The sequence below is a fragment of the Gasterosteus aculeatus genome, chromosome 7, assembly GCF_964276395.1.
Source record: "Gasterosteus aculeatus chromosome 7, fGasAcu3.hap1.1, whole genome shotgun sequence".
Lineage (NCBI taxonomy): Eukaryota > Metazoa > Chordata > Actinopteri > Perciformes > Gasterosteidae > Gasterosteus > Gasterosteus aculeatus.
Genome location: NC_135694.1, coordinates 10,317,189 through 10,333,969, shown reverse-complemented (window position 1 = coordinate 10,333,969; position 16,781 = coordinate 10,317,189). Strand labels below are relative to the sequence as shown.

General features: G+C 41.3%; 3 protein-coding genes across 5 annotated transcripts in view; all 3 read right to left on the bottom strand.

Moving 5' to 3' along the window:
- LOC120822520 (immunoglobulin kappa light chain-like) overlaps nt 1–16,781 on the bottom strand; it is a 73,654-nt gene that overhangs the window by 35,003 nt on the left and 21,870 nt on the right. The window lies entirely within an intron of this gene.
- Nucleotides 6,694–9,489, bottom strand: LOC120822522 (uncharacterized). 2 transcript variants are annotated; one of them, XM_040182293.2, is made up of 5 exons: nt 9,353–9,489; nt 7,944–8,651; nt 7,704–7,829; nt 7,577–7,620; nt 6,694–7,483 (listed from the first exon to the last, which is right to left on the bottom strand). In XM_040182293.2, the coding sequence occupies exons 1-5, from the start codon at nt 9,438–9,440 to the stop codon at nt 7,364–7,366; spliced, it is 1,086 nt and encodes a 361-aa protein (XP_040038227.1). In that variant the 5' UTR covers nt 9,441–9,489; the 3' UTR covers nt 6,694–7,363. The 2 variants fall into 2 exon arrangements, with proteins under 2 accessions (XP_040038227.1, XP_077961814.1); XM_078105688.1 differs by having other exon boundaries at nt 6,694–7,587.
- On the bottom strand, nt 13,910–15,694 carry LOC120822519 (polymeric immunoglobulin receptor-like). Of its 2 annotated transcripts, XM_040182288.2 has the most exons (5): nt 15,495–15,692; nt 14,667–15,368; nt 14,412–14,531; nt 14,282–14,325; nt 13,910–14,173 (listed from the first exon to the last, which is right to left on the bottom strand). In XM_040182288.2, the coding sequence occupies exons 1-5, from the start codon at nt 15,649–15,651 to the stop codon at nt 14,054–14,056; spliced, it is 1,143 nt and encodes a 380-aa protein (XP_040038222.2). In that variant the 5' UTR covers nt 15,652–15,692; the 3' UTR covers nt 13,910–14,053. The 2 variants fall into 2 exon arrangements, with proteins under 2 accessions (XP_040038222.2, XP_040038221.2); XM_040182287.2 differs by having other exon boundaries at nt 14,667–15,694.

Below are 16,781 nucleotides of genomic sequence, written 5' to 3'. Positions count from 1 at the left end.
ATCACATGCTCACTGCCATCTATTGAGTCAAATTAGTGTTTTGAGCAACTGGTTCACATACTGATGTATTTGATTAAAATAAGTTTAAATCAGTGGAAAATAACTCATGTGTATCAAATATTAAGACATTTTAAACAGTTACCACAAATCATCCTCTTTCAATATACTGAAATCAAATACACTCAGCTCTCTTTTCAAGCTGCAGTTTGGAGACACAACAATGTTCTATGGCTGCACAATCAATCAAAACAAAATGAGAGGAGGAGGAGCAGCATGTTACGCCGCTGGGTTTAGACTCAAAAGCAGACTCAAGGCGTAGTAGTCAGAGGCAAAAATAATCTTTACTTCAGGCAGGGGTTCGGTACACGGGTAGTCAGACAGAGAAGGTGGATCAATCCAAATCGGCAGGCAAAGGTTGACAGAGGGACGGAAAAGGGTCAAAACACGGGAAGGCACACTCAGGAGAATTGCGTGTATGCTGATTGGGAACAAAGACAAACTGGCACAGAGCAGGCTGTTGGCATGAAGTAAATACACAGGAGAACGAGACACAGGTGGAAACAATAAGGGTGTGGCTTGCAATCACAGGGCAGTGGCACACAAGGAGGAGGTGTCTGAAACGAGAGGTAAAGGTCAGTGACAGAAACACAACAGAAAACCTAATGTGACCTAATGCCCCAGTCTGGGTGTTACAGTACCCCCCCTCCTAAGGCCGGCACCTGACGGCCCAGGCTCATCAGGAAACCTGCGTTGGAAGTCCTTGATGAGGTTATGAGATGTTGCGGGCTGGTTCCCACGACCTCTCCTCCGGACCGTATCCCTCCCAATCCACCAGATACTGGAGGCCCCGGCCGCGCCGCCAAGAGCCGCTTGACGGCGTATGTTGGCCCACCATCAATGAGTCGGGGGGGTGGTGGGGGTTTGGTGGCAGGGACCAAGGGGCTCTCCTTGCCTGGCTTTAGCCGGGCTACATGGAATGTGGGATGTACTCTCATGGGTCTCGGGAGCTTAAGCCTCATGGCCACAGGATTGACCACCTTAGAGATGGGTAAGGGACCAAAGAACCTTGGCGCCAACACTGCGGGACTCCACATGAAGGCGCAGGTCGCGCGTCGATAACCACACCCTCTGGCCGACCCGATAGTTAGGGGCTGGAGTCCGTTGCCGATCCGCCATCCTCTTCAAACGTGCAGAGTTCTTTAGGGAGAGCCTGGCGGGCTCGTTCCCAGGTGCGACGGCAACGACGGACCATGGCCAGCGCAGAGGGCACCCTGGACTCCCTCTCTAGGGCAGGAAAAAGGGTTGGCTGATAGCCATAGGCACACTGGAACGGGGAAAGACCCGAAGACGACAAGGGGAGCGTGTTCTGCGCGTATTCAATCCAGATGAGGTTCTTGCACCAGGAAGTGGGGTTTTGGGAAACCAGGCAGCGAAGACCGGTCCCCAGCTCCTGGTTCAAACGCTCAGTCTGCCCAATGGTTTCAGGGTGATAGCCGGAAGACAGAATGACCGTTGCTCCTAAGAGGCTGCAGAACTCCCTTCAAAACTTGGACACAAACTGGGGGCCCCGATCGGACACCACATCTGCGGGGAAACTATGGAGACGGAAAACATGATAAAGCACCGCCTCCGCCGTTCCCTTGGCGGAGGGCAGCTTAGGCAGGGGAATGAAATGGACCATCTTTGAGAACCAGTCCACCACCGTGAGGACGGTGGTGTTGCCCTCTGACCGGGGAAGCCCTGTGACAAAGTCCAGCGAGATGTTGGACCATGGGCGGTGTGGAACCGGTGGGGGCGGAGGAGCCCGGACGGTGGGCGTCGAGGGATCTTAGAGCTTGCACACACCTGGCAAGCTGACATGTACTCCCCCACCTCCCTGTCCATTGCGGGCCACCAGAACCGCTGCCTTATAACAAACATTGTCCTCCGAACCCCGGGGTGGCAGGAGACTCGAGCGCAGTGGGCCCACTGGATAACCTGCGACTGGAGAGAGGGAGGAACGAACAGCCTGCTGGGGGGACAACCATTAGGAACAGAGATGCTTGAGGCTGCCTGCCTCACCCTCTCCTCAATGTCCCAGGTGACGGCCCCAACTAGACAAGACGAGGGCAGAATGTGGGAGGGGGGGCTAGGCGGGGAAACAGGGTCAAACAGCCGGGAAAGAGAGTCTGGCTTCAGGCAGGGGTTTGGTACACGGGTAGTCAGACAGAGAAGGTGGATCAATCCAAATCGGCAGGCAAAGGTTGACGGAGGGACGGAAAAGGGTCAAAACACGGGAAGGCACAGTCAGGAGAATCGCGGGTAAGCTCATTGGGAACAAAGAGACAAACTGGCACAGAGCAGGCTGTCGGCACAAAGTAACGAGTAACGATAACGAGACACAGGTGGAAACAATAAGGGTTAGGCTTGCAATCACAGAGGGCGGTGGCACACAGGGAGGAGGTGTCTGAAACGAGAGGGAAAGGTGAGTGACAGAAACACAACAGAAAACAACATGTGACCTAATGCCCCAGTCTGGGTGTTACACAGCATGCAATGGATGTGAATACAACAAGTGGAAAAGAAATGCCAGATATGGTTAGAGTGAACTATATTTCGTCCATGTTTAGACAAAAACACTGTTCAGTTTGCTCATTGGAACCAGATTAAAAGATGAAAATATATATATATATTTTTTACATTGATATTTTTCAATAGAACAGCATTCATAACGTGACAAACAATAACTTCCGATAACCTTAATAACAGTTGTCTATCAGTGTATTCAATAGCATGGAGTGTTACCCAAACTACAGACTGTTATGTGTCACGGTTTGGGTTCATGTCTGGTTTTATTTTGTAGTTTCATGCCTCTGTTCTCCCTGGGTCACGTCACTTCCTGCCTTGTCCTGTCTTCCCCTGTGATTGTCATGTCATGATTGTTTCCAGCTGTTTCCAATCACCTGCACCTCCCTAGTGTATTAAGCCATGTGTGTCTAATGACTTGAGGCGTCATTACTAAATGTTAGTTGTCCACAGCTCATGCCATGACCTTGTTCTCGTCACAGTTTCTTAACTATGTTTTGACTATTAAAATCCTTTTTTGTTGTCTGAGTCCTACCTACCCTCTCCCCTCGCACGGACCCCGCTCTGACAGTTATGGACTAGTTACTTAAATGGGAGACATGTTGTTCACTGTAATACTAATTCTTGTATTTGGTTTGTTACATGAACTTGTATTTCCCCTCAATGATCAAAAGAAATTGTTAATCTCCCCTGGACTGTTCATCTGACTATAGCCTTGCGCCAGCCTTATGGTACGTCGGAAATGCCCATTTTATCGCCAATACTCCTCAATTGCCCCTTTCCAGGGTTGCGGTGGGATGAGTCTCAGAATGAAATATATTGGTAATACTGTTAGTCTCTTTTAGGGTTCATCCTCCAACATCTACGCGATCCATAAGTAACACGTTGGCTGGTTTTTCCACGGTTTTGCACTCAGCGACTCACTTTACAGCAGTTACACAAGTTTGAGGGTAAACTATGGTGAAATACCTAGCTCCCCTTGTAGATAAGCTAATGAAAACACATTCTTAATTTCAGGTAGTTAATCTAATGACAACATAATCATCAATATCGTATTCCATTCCTGCTAATAGATCCACTGAAATGTCACACCCCGTTCCTCATTGGCTAGAGAGGAAAAATAGGCGTCGCCTTTGAGTTACTTTTTAAGCTATGGATGGAGATACTCTGATGGGGGGAACGGAGCAGGCTCGGGAGTGTAAAAACGGGTTTTGCATTATTACGTTGTATTTCTGCAAAGTAAATTTCCTCTTGTGAGACAGAAAAAACAACTTCACTCATCCAGTGTTAGTCACAATTTTGAACTGAAGATCATCAGCAGCAGGCTGTTAGGTCACAGAAAAAAGCTCCTTCCTGTTCCTGTAACCACTTGTTGGATGGGGTCAACCGACCTCTCTGCTAGAAATGTGTGAAGAAGCCCCTGAGATGAATACTCACTCTAAAAAATGTTCTACTTTCAAGTGCTGCAAATTAATTAAGTGATTAAATGTATTTATTATCATTGATGACACCAATTTCACATACAAAGAACAGCATTTGATTTGGTTATAGAAAACAACAATGGAGTTTAATACAAAACATATCAGCTGACCTGGATGCTGGTGGATCTGAGCTTCTAAATATAATGATTGAAAGCATTTATTGATAATAGAAAGCATTTATTGATAAAAAAGGATAGAGCCAAAGTACGTTTCTGATCTGCTGATACTTCTTGAACTGCCACAAACCCTTAGGTTGTCTTGGACTGGTCTACTTTCTGTTCCCAGAGTCAAAACTAAACATGGAGAAGCAGCGTTCAGCTTTTCTGCTTCACATATCTTGAACAAAGTCCTAGAAAGCTGAGTCCCTCAGCTCCTTTGAATCCAGATTAAACACTTCTGTTTGCTTCCTCCTTTAATTGACCCTTTCTGCAATTCGGAATTCTTAAAGCCATTCTTTAATTACACTGCAAATTTTGTTCAATTTTTAATCTTTTAACATCTTTTTTTTATCCTTTTAATTACGCTTTTTCTATTATGTTTCAATCAGTGTTCTTAACTGTTTGTAAATCTCCTTACTTTAGGTTTGGATGTATTTAATGGTTTTATGTAAGCACTTTGAATTGACTTGTTGTTGAAATGTGCTGTTCAAATGCAGTTGCCTTGCCTTGCCTTGTAAATGCATTCACTCCAGGTCTAATCCGTCCGTCTTCTTGGTCCGTTGTGCAGGTGGATACCTAAAGCCATATAATTCAGGAACTTTTTGTTTTGGTAACCCTAGTAACAAATCACATATTAGATGTACATATCATTTTTACATGAAACAATACACAAGGAAAAATGCATACAGCATACAGTAATACAGCAGTTGAATAGTTTTTTATTCACCTTTGCATTTGCCGTGGAGGGAGCGGGATATCTTGAGATCTTGAGATTCTTAAACAGAAAAAAATCTTTAATTAAAAGGTTGCATTAAGTGAAACCAAGCTGACAGATATAAATAGCTATAGTTGCCTGTGATTTGGCAGCCAGTAAAACAACTACGATGTTGGTGAAAACCAAAGCTCCACTTAAGAGAATAAAGGACAGTCCAGCTCATCTGCAAAGAGATATAGGTCAGAAACATGTCTCTTTTAAGCACCAATTAGATACAACAAATACTCAGCTGAAACAAGTCACTTGCCCTCAATGTCCAGCTCTGATTAAAATGACTTACTGTTGTCCAGCTTGGTCCTGTTTCCAAACAGAATGTGTCCATACGAGGCAACAGCACAGTAGTAGGTCCCATCTTGAAACAGATTCAGGCTCTCCATCGGCAGGTTGTAGTCACAGGTGTGTGTGTTTGGAACGGTCAAACCTGTATCCTGCACACTGACCGTGATGCTCACCAAAATTTCCAATGTGTAGATAGCAATTAATGCAGAAGTGAGTAGTTAGGTCTGAAATGTCTCACTTGAAGTCCAAGTTACCATTTTCAGTATTCATTGTGAGTTGTGACCATAAATTATTATTGAGTTCTCTGTAAATATATTTTTAGAAACTGTCTAGAAATCGGGTTTTAGAGATGAGATCAGGAAATGCAACAATGGCCAATGGCTGGAATTCAATCATGCATTTGTTTTGCATGCTCTCTAACCATGTATAGCAAGAAACCAAGAAACTTCTGACAAATCTTTAAACTATACAGCAAATTTCAGAGAATTAAATTGACTCTGTGAGATTCAATTTGAACTCTAAGCTGTTGTTTATATTGTCCCAATCTTGTCAGTGTTAAATCAACACTAAACGAAGTGTTAACAAATTAACTCAGAATAAGTGTAAAAAAAAAATCTGGTCAGTGTTAAATACATTACATGTCATTTAGCTGATGCTTTTATCCAAAGCGACTTATATTGCATTTTTAACCCATGGTTTTTACATTTTAGCCCAGGGAGCAATTAGGGGTTAGGTGTCTTGCTCAGGGACACTTCAAGGTGGGACATGTGGCAACTGGGGTTCGAACCACCAACCTTGAGATTCCTGGCTCATCCTCTCTACTCCATGCGCCACAGTACATGGAGTTAAACCCAACATGAAGAAGTGTGACACTGTACAGTTACATTTCAATCCTATCAAAGAGTTAATTTAACTCCACTAAGTGTCGCAAATGAATCTGATCTTGACACTGGATAATGACGCCAGCTCTCTCGTACAATTGACTCTGTAAGAGTTGAATCAACTTTTTGCAGTGTGAACACTTTTGCCTAACACCGGAAAATGAACTCTAAGAATTTTGCTGTGTTCTTTTGTAGGACAGCAGGATTGTCAGGAGATGACACAAAGAAAACATTTCACACAAATACCATCTAGTCAAACTTCAAGTAATGCGTTTGTGTCCAGCCAGAGAGAGACAGGACCAGTCGGCTTCCTGTGAGGAGCCTTTCACAGCTCCAGGTGTGGTTTAGGTGTGTGCAGGCGACAGTTTGTTCGAACGTTTGTTCGAAACAACCATATAAGCTCCTGAAGGGTCATATGTTGTTTTATCAGAACTGGAGAATATTTCTTCATGGGTAGAAGAGCAAATAATTCCACTGTAGGCTTTTCTAAATGGAAAATGTTTTTTCACTCTTCTCTGAACGTCCTTCAACAAAAAATTGATGGAATCAGTAGATTTAGGGAAATACTTTTTTGCTTTATTAGATATCCATAAATCAAACCTCAGCACTCTGCCTTTTTGAATGAAGAAAAAGCTTTGAATTGAAAAAAGGTCTCAGGAGGTCTTAAAAAAGGTGCTGTAATCTGGCCACGCCCTCGTTTACCGTACAGCAAATGGCATACAAGATGTCACCATAAAAATGCACAACAAGCGACTTTGCTCTGTTTCAATTATAAAAATTGAGAATATGACAGGTCCAACAGATTTAATGCTATGATAATAGAACTAGAATGGACACACTCTTGCGATGGTTGAGTAGTAGAGCCTGATCCTTCACACGGCTCTGCAACTCTATAACAACCCATTATCCTAATGAATGCTTGAAAAAAAAAATCAGCAATGAATCATAACTGACAGACTGTAATAATTGACAGACCCAGTAAATGAACACATGCACATAATATATCATCCCAAAATTAAATTATCATATATAAGCTATATTTGATCGTTTACATACAAAACTACATTCCTCCAAATTGCATGGCATAAACTACAAAAAAGGGACATTTCCTTCCCTTATACTAAATGTTGGCATTGGTTGTTAATCTTGAGGTGTAAATATAACGTTATTCCTTATAATACCGGGATTAATACACCAAAATCTACTTCACATTTAAAATACAATCTACTGCTTTACGCTGGAGTACACACATTCAACATCGATGTTCATCTTCTGCCTCCTTGATCCGTTGGGAAGATTGAGATTTAAAGCAGCATATTGAGCGCTTTGTGCATTTTGGTAGCCCTGGTGACAAAATATGAAGAAGCGTATTAGGATATATCAAAAAATAAAACAATATCCACAATATAAATAGTTAAGTTATATGATGAATTTCACCTCTGTGTTCCCTGTGGAGGGAGATGATACGGTTGTGTGAGACTCTAATTGTGAAAAGGAGAAATTCTCTATTTTAAAATGTATATTTATAGAATACAAGCTGTCAGATAAAAACAGAAAAACTTACCCGAACATTGACAGCTTTTTTTTTTGTTCAGCGTGTAGACCACAAAACCCAATAAACCCACCAGGATGGTGATAAACACAAAAGCGCCACTCAATAAAAACACCAGGAGAAGATGGTCGCCATTGTCTGCACAGTCAGAAACCAGAAAAGGATATTGTTTGTAAATATATTTATATTTGTGTTCATATCAAGTTTGATTGAGGGAAAAAAAATCATCTGATGAGCTGGATTATCACTTACCCTCAATATCCAATTTTGTCCCGTTTCCAAACAGAATGTATCCACACGAGGCAACAGCACAGTAGTAGGTTCCAGCATGAGACGGATTCAGGCTCTCCATCGGCAGGTTGTAGTCACAGGTGTGTGTTTGTGTGTTGGGTTTCCTCTCACACTGATCAGTGCTGCCTCCATCAGTGTAAATGAGTCCTGGATGAGATTCTTCAGAGTCTTTGAACCAGTAAACACTGTGTTGTCCATCACAGGTCCCAGTTTGTACTGTACAGTTCAGAGTCACAAAGCCTCCTGGATTCATGGTCTCTGATGGTGACTGATGGAGCAAAGCTGGGACGGTCCAACCTGAACCCTGCACACTGACCACAGTGCCCTCAGCAAAAGTCAACAGAAATGAAGTGCTATGTGCACAGTAGTAAGTTGCTGAGTCTGAAATATTCAAATTAGTAATTGTCAAGTGATTATGACTTTTTTCATTATCCAGTGTGAAGCGTGGATTGTTCTCAAATTCATGATGAAAATTTTCCTTTTTGTTGTACGTATAGAAGTTAGAGATCAGCTTTGGTTGTTGGCCAAACATTTGCTTAAACCAGTAAAGCCATTCTCCACCTTTATTCTGATAGAAACATTCCAAAGTAATTTTGTCTCCAACACCGACTGATGCAAAACGTCTTGCTTGATGCACAGGTGACGACAATTTTAGATCAGTTGAATGAGCTGAAGTGAGAAGAGATACCAAGTAATTATAATTATTATATACAGTATAAATGATTATATATATATATATATATACATACAGTATATGATGTAAGCATTTCCAACAAAGTTACACAAAAACACAAGTCAAAAAGCTAAAATGTGAAGAGATACCATCAACATATATTCATTTATTTCTTTAATGCAGTATATATATATCCATCCATCCATCCATTGTCAAACCGCTTATCCTATACACAGGGTCGCGGGGGGGCTGGAGAGTATATATATATTATATATATATATATATATATATATATATATATATATATATATATATATATCTTAAGTGTGAGTGTAAAAGATTAACAAATCGTAGCACTTAATTTGTACTTATAATGCCACTTATCTATAGCAAATTGTAAATTGGCTTATTATATGAAATTGCACTTTCTTGTTTCTTGCTCTTCTGAGTTTATAACCCTGTGGTTAAATGCACTTATTGTAAGTCACTTTGGATAAAAGCGTCAGCTAAATGACATGTAATGTAAAAGTGTATGTATGTATTATATAAATGATATGAAAAAGAAAAGCATTTTCATGAAAAGTTACTTAACCTTAACAAAGAACTTACTTTTATAACTTAAATGCATGTGTATGTATGTACAGTATATAAAGATAAGCATTTCCATGAAAAGTTAAAATACAAAAACCCAACTCACCCATTTTCCACAAGAACAACCATGTCACATAGACGGCAAACCTTGGAGATGTCATCGTGATCAAGTTCTCGCATTGAATGAAGATCATCTTAAGACTTTCTCCACTCTTCAGAGACAGACTGCGTTTGATTGGCCAACCTGATGTGACTCTGTGAACGTCCTACTGAGGAAGCGCTCTTCCTTACATCTAAAGCGTAAAGTTACGTTCAAAAGATTTTCATGGTTAGAGAAGTGTCTGTAGAAGCATTGGCTCTCTATCCTTGTATTTGTAGGAAGCATTTTAGCAAAAATAGATCCCAGGTATATACAATATTATTGCAGGTCGACATTGTGGAATGAAGACCTCCTCCATTATATCCAAGACTTTGTGGACTGTTACAAAGAACACACACACTCAGTGGATTTAATGCTTATTGAATTTATTGATTATTGTAGATATTGAAAGCCAGGCAAGCTGTTTTTATTATTAGTCCCCCTCTCTTATTGTCCTCATGTTTTTTTTGTTGAATGGAGGTGAATGATATGTTATGACCCCTGACCTCTGCTTTGTCTCCTCTCCTAGGCACACTTTTATGGTTCTGGGAGATACCAAGGATTAATTAGTAGAGGAGAGTAAAGAGAACTAAATCAGAAGTTTACACTTGATTTTAGAAAGTATAACTATAAAGAAATATAATTGAAATAGGTATTTTAGGAATTTGTGACATATGTGTTCTTCTGGCCGAGGTAATTGTTTTGCATAAAGGGGCAGAATTACCGCAGTTGTTGTCCTGCTCAGTTGTAGGCCCACATGCAGAGAAGGGAAAATGCATCTTTGAAATAGAAAAGTTGCAGATGTCACCTTATTGCTCCAACTATGCCATGTAAAGTATGTTGTCCTAATTGATGGTTGAAATAAACACCTGGGATGAGGTATGTGTCTGTGTCTGTGTCTCTGTGTCAGTCATGCTACTTTCTAAGTCCAGCCACTGTGAAGGCCATTGTAACAGTGTGGTAATGTTCTTTGTTAAGGTAAAGTAAATTTCACGTTGTGATGGTAACAATTATAATCACTTTATAAGGTTGGGAAACTGTTGCAGACGGGCCTAAAGAAAATGACTGACGGTCAGAAACATAGATCCCAGATGTAAAGAGTATTGTACAATAATAAAAACTTTCAGTGAAATCCAGTTTGGCTCAACATTGACGTCATTAATAGATACAGGTCTAAACACGAGGGTCAAAGTTAAACATTCTCAATTGCCTTATGTATTTACTGCCTTCATAGGAGGGACAGCAGTGTCAGAAACCCTTTGCCATTCTTCTTCTTTTCTTTTGCATTTCTTAAAAGCAAACCCTCAGTGCAAAGAATTCTCACCCCATCTTGCACAGGTAGTATGTGTTTTCCAATAATACAGAAACAACAGAGTGAAGTTAGGCCAAAACCTTTTATGTCCTCTACCAACCAGAGGTGTCGTCAGTGTTGGGGAGTAACAGAATACATGTAGAATACAAATTATGAGTAACTGTATTTCGTTATTGTATACAGTTACAATTTAAATAGATGGTATTCACAATACAGTTACATTGTTGAAATCAATGGATTACATGACGGTACTTCTCAGTTTCACAAGTTGATTCACTCTCTAAATAAATGGAGGCAACTTAATGCATTTCCCTGAAGCCCCGACATGAAAACGAATGAAAATTCTCATTTCGTGATAGCTGCTAACGGAGTCTGAAGAGGAGCAGGAAGAGAGCCAGGGCAGGAATGCTTTTCTATCCTGGAAATTACATAAGCATTTCATGTTAAAGAAAGAGAAGGGAGAACGGAATATAACTGTGCAGTGCAACTTCTGCTTGCCAGCAACAACCTCCTTTCAGCGTCCAAAGACTCCACTTCCAACCTGAAGAAGCATCTTAAAGTAGGTTTATTTTTTTAATTAGCCAAGGGTATCATCTGCTGTAGTTTCACTAGTCACCTTGCTATTATATAGTTGTATCAGCCAGATGTGCGACTTTACATTCTCCTATGTGCTGATTTACGAGCAAGAAACATCACCTTTGTTAGCCTAGCACCAGAAATTGGTTGATGATTAGCTAGGAGACCAACATTCATTTGTGCATCTGAAAACATCCCAGGTCTCCTTGCTAGATCTCGCACCATCTCATTCATTCATATCGCTCATGGCGTCCACCTTAATGCCGTCTTTAGCACTTGTCTAATTTGTAGAACGGATTTCGTGAGTTTTTGTTTGTTTATTTTTCAGGAAACGTCAGACCAGTTCCGTAGTAATGTTTTCAGTGGCACTCATGTTGTGGTCAATTCATCACCAAATAACGTTGGGGGATTGGACAAACACCGTCATCACCTGCGTTTCTGATGCGGCAGCCGTTTGGCGCTCAGCACTGCACGGGCACTAAGCGGAGAAGGAGGGAGGTGAGGGGCGGGGCTAGTGAGAGCCACGGAGCACGTTCGCAGCGATTCTCACAAGAACTCAAATAAATTCCCCGTCAAAACACACTTGGGGGGAATTGATGACAGAGAGTATTTTTTATTTTAAATATTGATGAATGAAGAAAAAAGTGGGCTCCAGCAGAAGGGGCACTTTTCTCATCCAGGGCAAAAGGGCAGGTGCTTGAGCACCATTACGGGTCTATCTGTGCACGTGCCTGGATCTCAGTGCATTCAATGGATTAGTGTAGTGTGTAGTTTGTAGAATTCAGAATTTAGAATTTATGGCTAAAGCTATTTTTCCATTTAGCTACAGCGTGTCATGACAAAAAAAAGAAGATATACAATCATGCTGCAGTGGCTGTCTTGCAACACAACAGACCCAAGCATGTAGGGAAGAAAAGTGTGAAGCATTGATGATGAGATGTCCTGCTTGTGAGCCCTGAAACAAAGACACAGGATGTTTCCTCCATACACTTGGTTTGCACACAACGTGAAAAGACTATTCTGCGGTTTCTTTGTTCCCTCTGTGTATGTGATGTAAGCCATCAAGGGCTGGTTAGAATTGTGGAAACTTTCAGAGCATATATCCCCCCCCCCCCCCCCCCAAGACCCACAGACCTTTAAGTGAACGCAGGACGTTCATCGTACGTCGTTTGCAGTGGCATCCTGAGGTATTTAAAATCACCGGGCTGCCGTCCGGCTGATAGATTCTAGATTCTACAGCACTGTTTGAAATCACCATAATATTTGAGTTGTTATATTACACTTGAAAATTAGATGTTACAGGACGATAAAATCAAGCATTATTATTGGTTGAGAGTCACGGTGTGTGCAACATTAAGACATAATGTGCTGTACGCCTGTTTTAGGCGTATAACAATTAGAGTTTGCGCAGCCGTTAGTTTTCCTTTCAGTTTTTGGATCGGTGGCAAAAAGAAAAAGATCTTATTGCTTTACTCTGCTCTGCTACCCCCGCTACATTATTGCTCATTTTATAGGGCTGCCCTCACAAAATGGCTTCTTTTTGCTCTTGATTTGTGACTGTGCCAGTCTTCCTCCATTCAAACTAGGAGTGAAGTTTCCACCAGCAGAAAGTAATGCAGAGAGGTTGCTAGTTTGAAGGTTGCATGCCCCGCTTACATTTCTGGTTAGACAAAGTTATTAATAGACCAGAAGGGATTTTTGAGCATGTTCAGCTGATGTCTGCATCGAATGCTGTATGTCACGGTTTATTTTCATGTCACATCTACATTAAATAAATATAAAATTAACATGAATCACATATTTATGAAAGACAAATAAAGTAAAGTCTTCTTTATACAGGGGAACAAACCCTAACTATTAATGTATAAAATCATTTTATTAATCCCTTTTTAAAATAAAATGTAGAATTTTCTATTGACTGACCTTAGTACAAATGAGGAAGCGCTAAGTTCACTTGTTCATATTTATAGATGTATGCATGTTTCACAGAGTTCCTCGATGTGTTTTGAACTAGTCTGTGTACCAGCACCCAGAACGAACGCTTAAATATATTTCATTCTACGCATTGCTGGCCACACCAGAACGCCAGAGATAGTGTCCATTGACCTTCTATGCTGTATTTTGTTGTCAGATTGATAGCTGATTGGTTTGTAAATCGGTACCCTCTAATAAAAAATGACCGTTATCTGCTGGCAGACAGTTCTAAGTGACAAAAATGTGAAAATGGGGACTGATCAGCGTCCTGTGAGGACATTACTGCTACTACTGCTGATGCTACTGACAGTTATGGAGGAGGACAGTACCGTTCGCCGGTCGAATCGTCAGCACCACCCTCCGTCGGCCGTAATGGTCTGGTCCGCGTTCGGTCGAGGTGGGCTGCATATTGCCCGCACCCGAATTGAGTCTGAGACCCCTGATCTTGACTATTTATCATCTGCATTTATTACCACTGCCAAATATACAATGAAGTTATTACATTACACTTAAAATAATTGGTAGTATTTCATATTCACATATAAAATTGTGTGCAAAAGGATTTTTAAATCACAATAATTACATCTGGAATGTTTGTGTATGTTCGTGGTTCAGATTTTAGTCCTGTAACTGTTCTCTACGTCATCCCTTTTTTACAGTTGTTTTTACTTTTCTTCATAAAACAGCCTGGATTTATAGAGATATCAGTCATACAGTTACAGTCCCATGCTGCTTCAACACATAATTACAAAATGACCTCAGCGTCTCATAGGCCAGCTTGGTACCCCTTTGAAGCACGTACACTCCTACTGCTTTATAGTTGAGTATGTGCATTCAGTCTCAAGGTTGTTCCTTTGTCTTCTAGATCTGCTCATCTTTTGTTCTCTTACCGCCGCATATTGGATGTTTGATTCATTTCGTTCACCCTAACAAAAAGAGAGAAACCACAATATTGTACATTATAGACAATAAAACAGTGTCCTTAATCACTACTGTGCCTGATTGTTTGAATGATAAAACAACAGTTATCTTACCTCAGTATTTGGTGTGAAGGGAGCTGAATATCTTGCATGAGACTCTGAAGGAGAAAGAAAAGTTCTGACACTATAAGAAAGTGTGAAGTGAGGGCACACTGTCAGACACACAAAATAGTTTTTACAATACCTGTAACTTCACAGCGGTTTCTCTTGTTCATCATGCAAAGTAAGAAAACCAGAAGGACATTAAGGATGATGGTAAAAGTTAGAGCTCCACTCAAGAAATAGATACGAGAGTCCTTCTCATCTGTAGAGAAACAAAATAATATACATTTAAAATGATATATATATATATATATATATAATGATGTATATCCCCTTTAAAAGTATTTTACTGACAATATGAATAGGAATACATAACATATGCAATGAAATGACTTACCTTTAAAGTCCTGTTTGGTCCCGTTTCCAAACAGAATGTGTCCACACGAGGCAACAGCACAGTAGTAGGTTCCAGCATGAGACAGATTCAGGCTCTCCATCGGCAGGTTGTAGTCACAGGTGTGTTTTTGTGTGTTGGGTTTCCTCTCACACTGATCGGTGCTGCCTCCATCAGTGTAAATGAGCGCTGGATGAGATTCTTCAGAGTCTTTGAACCAGTAAACACTGTGTTGTCCATCACAGGTCCCAGTTTGTACTGTACAGTTCAGAGTCACAGAGCCTCCTGGCTGGATGGTCTCTGATGGTGACTGATGGAGCAAAGCTGGGATGTTTGAACTAGAACCCTGTACACTGACAGTAGTTATCGTCAAGAAATCCAATTTGTATGCATTACCTCTTAAACAATTGTAAGTAGCTGAGTCTTTAATTTGCAGATCTGTTATCGTCAAGTGATTCCGATTATTTTCAGTATCCACTGTGAAGCGTGGATTCTTGAATTCAGCATTAAAAGTCACTTTTGATAACCTGTAGGAGGATGAGATGAGCCTCGGTTTCTGTCCCAGAATGTGTTTAAACCAGTGAACCCTTCCTGCTGAACTGGCTTCATGAAAACATTTCAACGTCAAGTTTCCCCCTGTTTGAACTGATAGAAAACTATTCCCTTGATAAACAGATGAGGAGGAATCCAGGTCAGTCGTCTGAACTGAAGCGATACAAGAGAAGAAGCGATTACACTTCATACTATGAATCAACTCATCTGAAGCAATGCCATCAGGAGTGGCCACACACTTTAAAAGATTCAAACTGAAGTCACTAAAACACAACTCACCCATTTTCCCCAAAGACAAACATGTCAGGTAGAAGATAAATTTTGCAGATGTCATCGTGTTGAAATTATTGTGCTGAATGAGAACAATCTTCATCCTTTCTACATTTTTCACAATACAAGACTGTGTTTGATTGGCCAAGAAAAAATGACAGTACATCCTACTCAGGAAACACGATCACATGCTCACTGCCTCTATTGAGTCAAATTAGTGTTTTGAGCAACTGGTTCACATACTAATGTATTTCATAGTTTGAACAGTTTAAATCAGTGGAAAATAACTCACATTTGTATCAAATATTAAGACATGTTTTAAGCAGTTACCACAAATCATCCTTTATTGATATACTGAAATCAAATACACTCAGCTCTCTTTTCAAGCTGCAGTATAGTGACATGACAATATTCTCAGTCTGCACAATCAATCAAAACAAAACAAAGAGCAGGGGCGGCATGCCATGGAAAAGAAATGTGAAGGATGAAAATGAAACTTTTAAGAACAAGAGAAATGTGTTGGAGGAAAGCCAGATCCAAGATGGCGCCATTGATGGCTGCCACGGTGCGTTTTTTGTTGTTTTTGTTGTTGATCATGTTTCCTGCTGCGATTTCCGGAGCTCTTTCACCAGAGATGAGCTCTTGAACATCCGTGGAACAACTCCAGCGGAGTTACTTCCAACTTTCCTGCTATCTTCCGTGGAATTACTGGACATTAAAGTCAAAGGTGCGCTCACCTTTCGTCACGCGGTGAGACGTGGAGGGAAACGGGCCGGCTCGCTGGTAAGACTCCGCAAGTGTGGTTCTCGCACTCCGCTGCCAGGTATCTTTCTCTCCAACGTGCGTTCACTGTGCAACAAACTGGACGAAATTCAGCTGCTGGTAAGGAGAGACAGAGACTTCTCCACATCCTCCGTTTTGTGCTTCACGGAGACGTGGCTCTGCGGATTGATACCGGACCCTGCGCTCCAGCTGGCGGGCTTCCAGCTGCTCCGAGCAGACCGCGACACGGAGCTCTCCGGCAAGACAAAGGGTGGAGGAATCTGCTTCTACTTCAACAACAGCTGGTGCAACGACGTAACGGTGATCCTAAAACACTGTTCTCCTGATCTGGAAACTTTCTTCACCAACTGCAAACCCTTTTATTCCCCCCGTGAGATTCGCTTGATTCATGGTCCATCTGATTCCTGCATACAGGCAGAAACTAAAGCTCTGCAAACCTGTGGTGAGGGAATTCAAGAAGTGGACCAGTAAGGCGCTGGAGGATCTTCGGGGGTTCTTTGACTGCACAGACTG

Bases quoted from the DNA above. Each gene is read 5' to 3' on its own strand.
- LOC120822522 (XM_040182293.2), bottom strand. From the start codon at position 9,440: ATGATCTTCATTCAATGCGAGAACTTGATCACGATGACATCTCCAAGG. The intron at 7,830-7,943 runs GTAAGTGATAAT...CTGACTGTGCAG, and splicing joins GACAAAATTGGATATTGAGG to ACAATGGCGACCATCTTCTC. The intron at 7,621-7,703 runs GTAAGTTTTTCT...TTTCACAATTAG, and splicing joins AAAAAGCTGTCAATGTTCGG to AGTCTCACACAACCGTATCA.
- LOC120822519 (XM_040182287.2), bottom strand. From the start codon at position 15,651: ATGTACTGTCATTTTTTCTTGGCCAATCAAACACAGTCTTGTATTGTG. The intron at 14,532-14,666 runs GTAAGTCATTTC...GTTTCTCTACAG, and splicing joins GACCAAACAGGACTTTAAAG to ATGAGAAGGACTCTCGTATC. The intron at 14,326-14,411 runs GTATTGTAAAAA...TTTCTCCTTCAG, and splicing joins AAACCGCTGTGAAGTTACAG to AGTCTCATGCAAGATATTCA.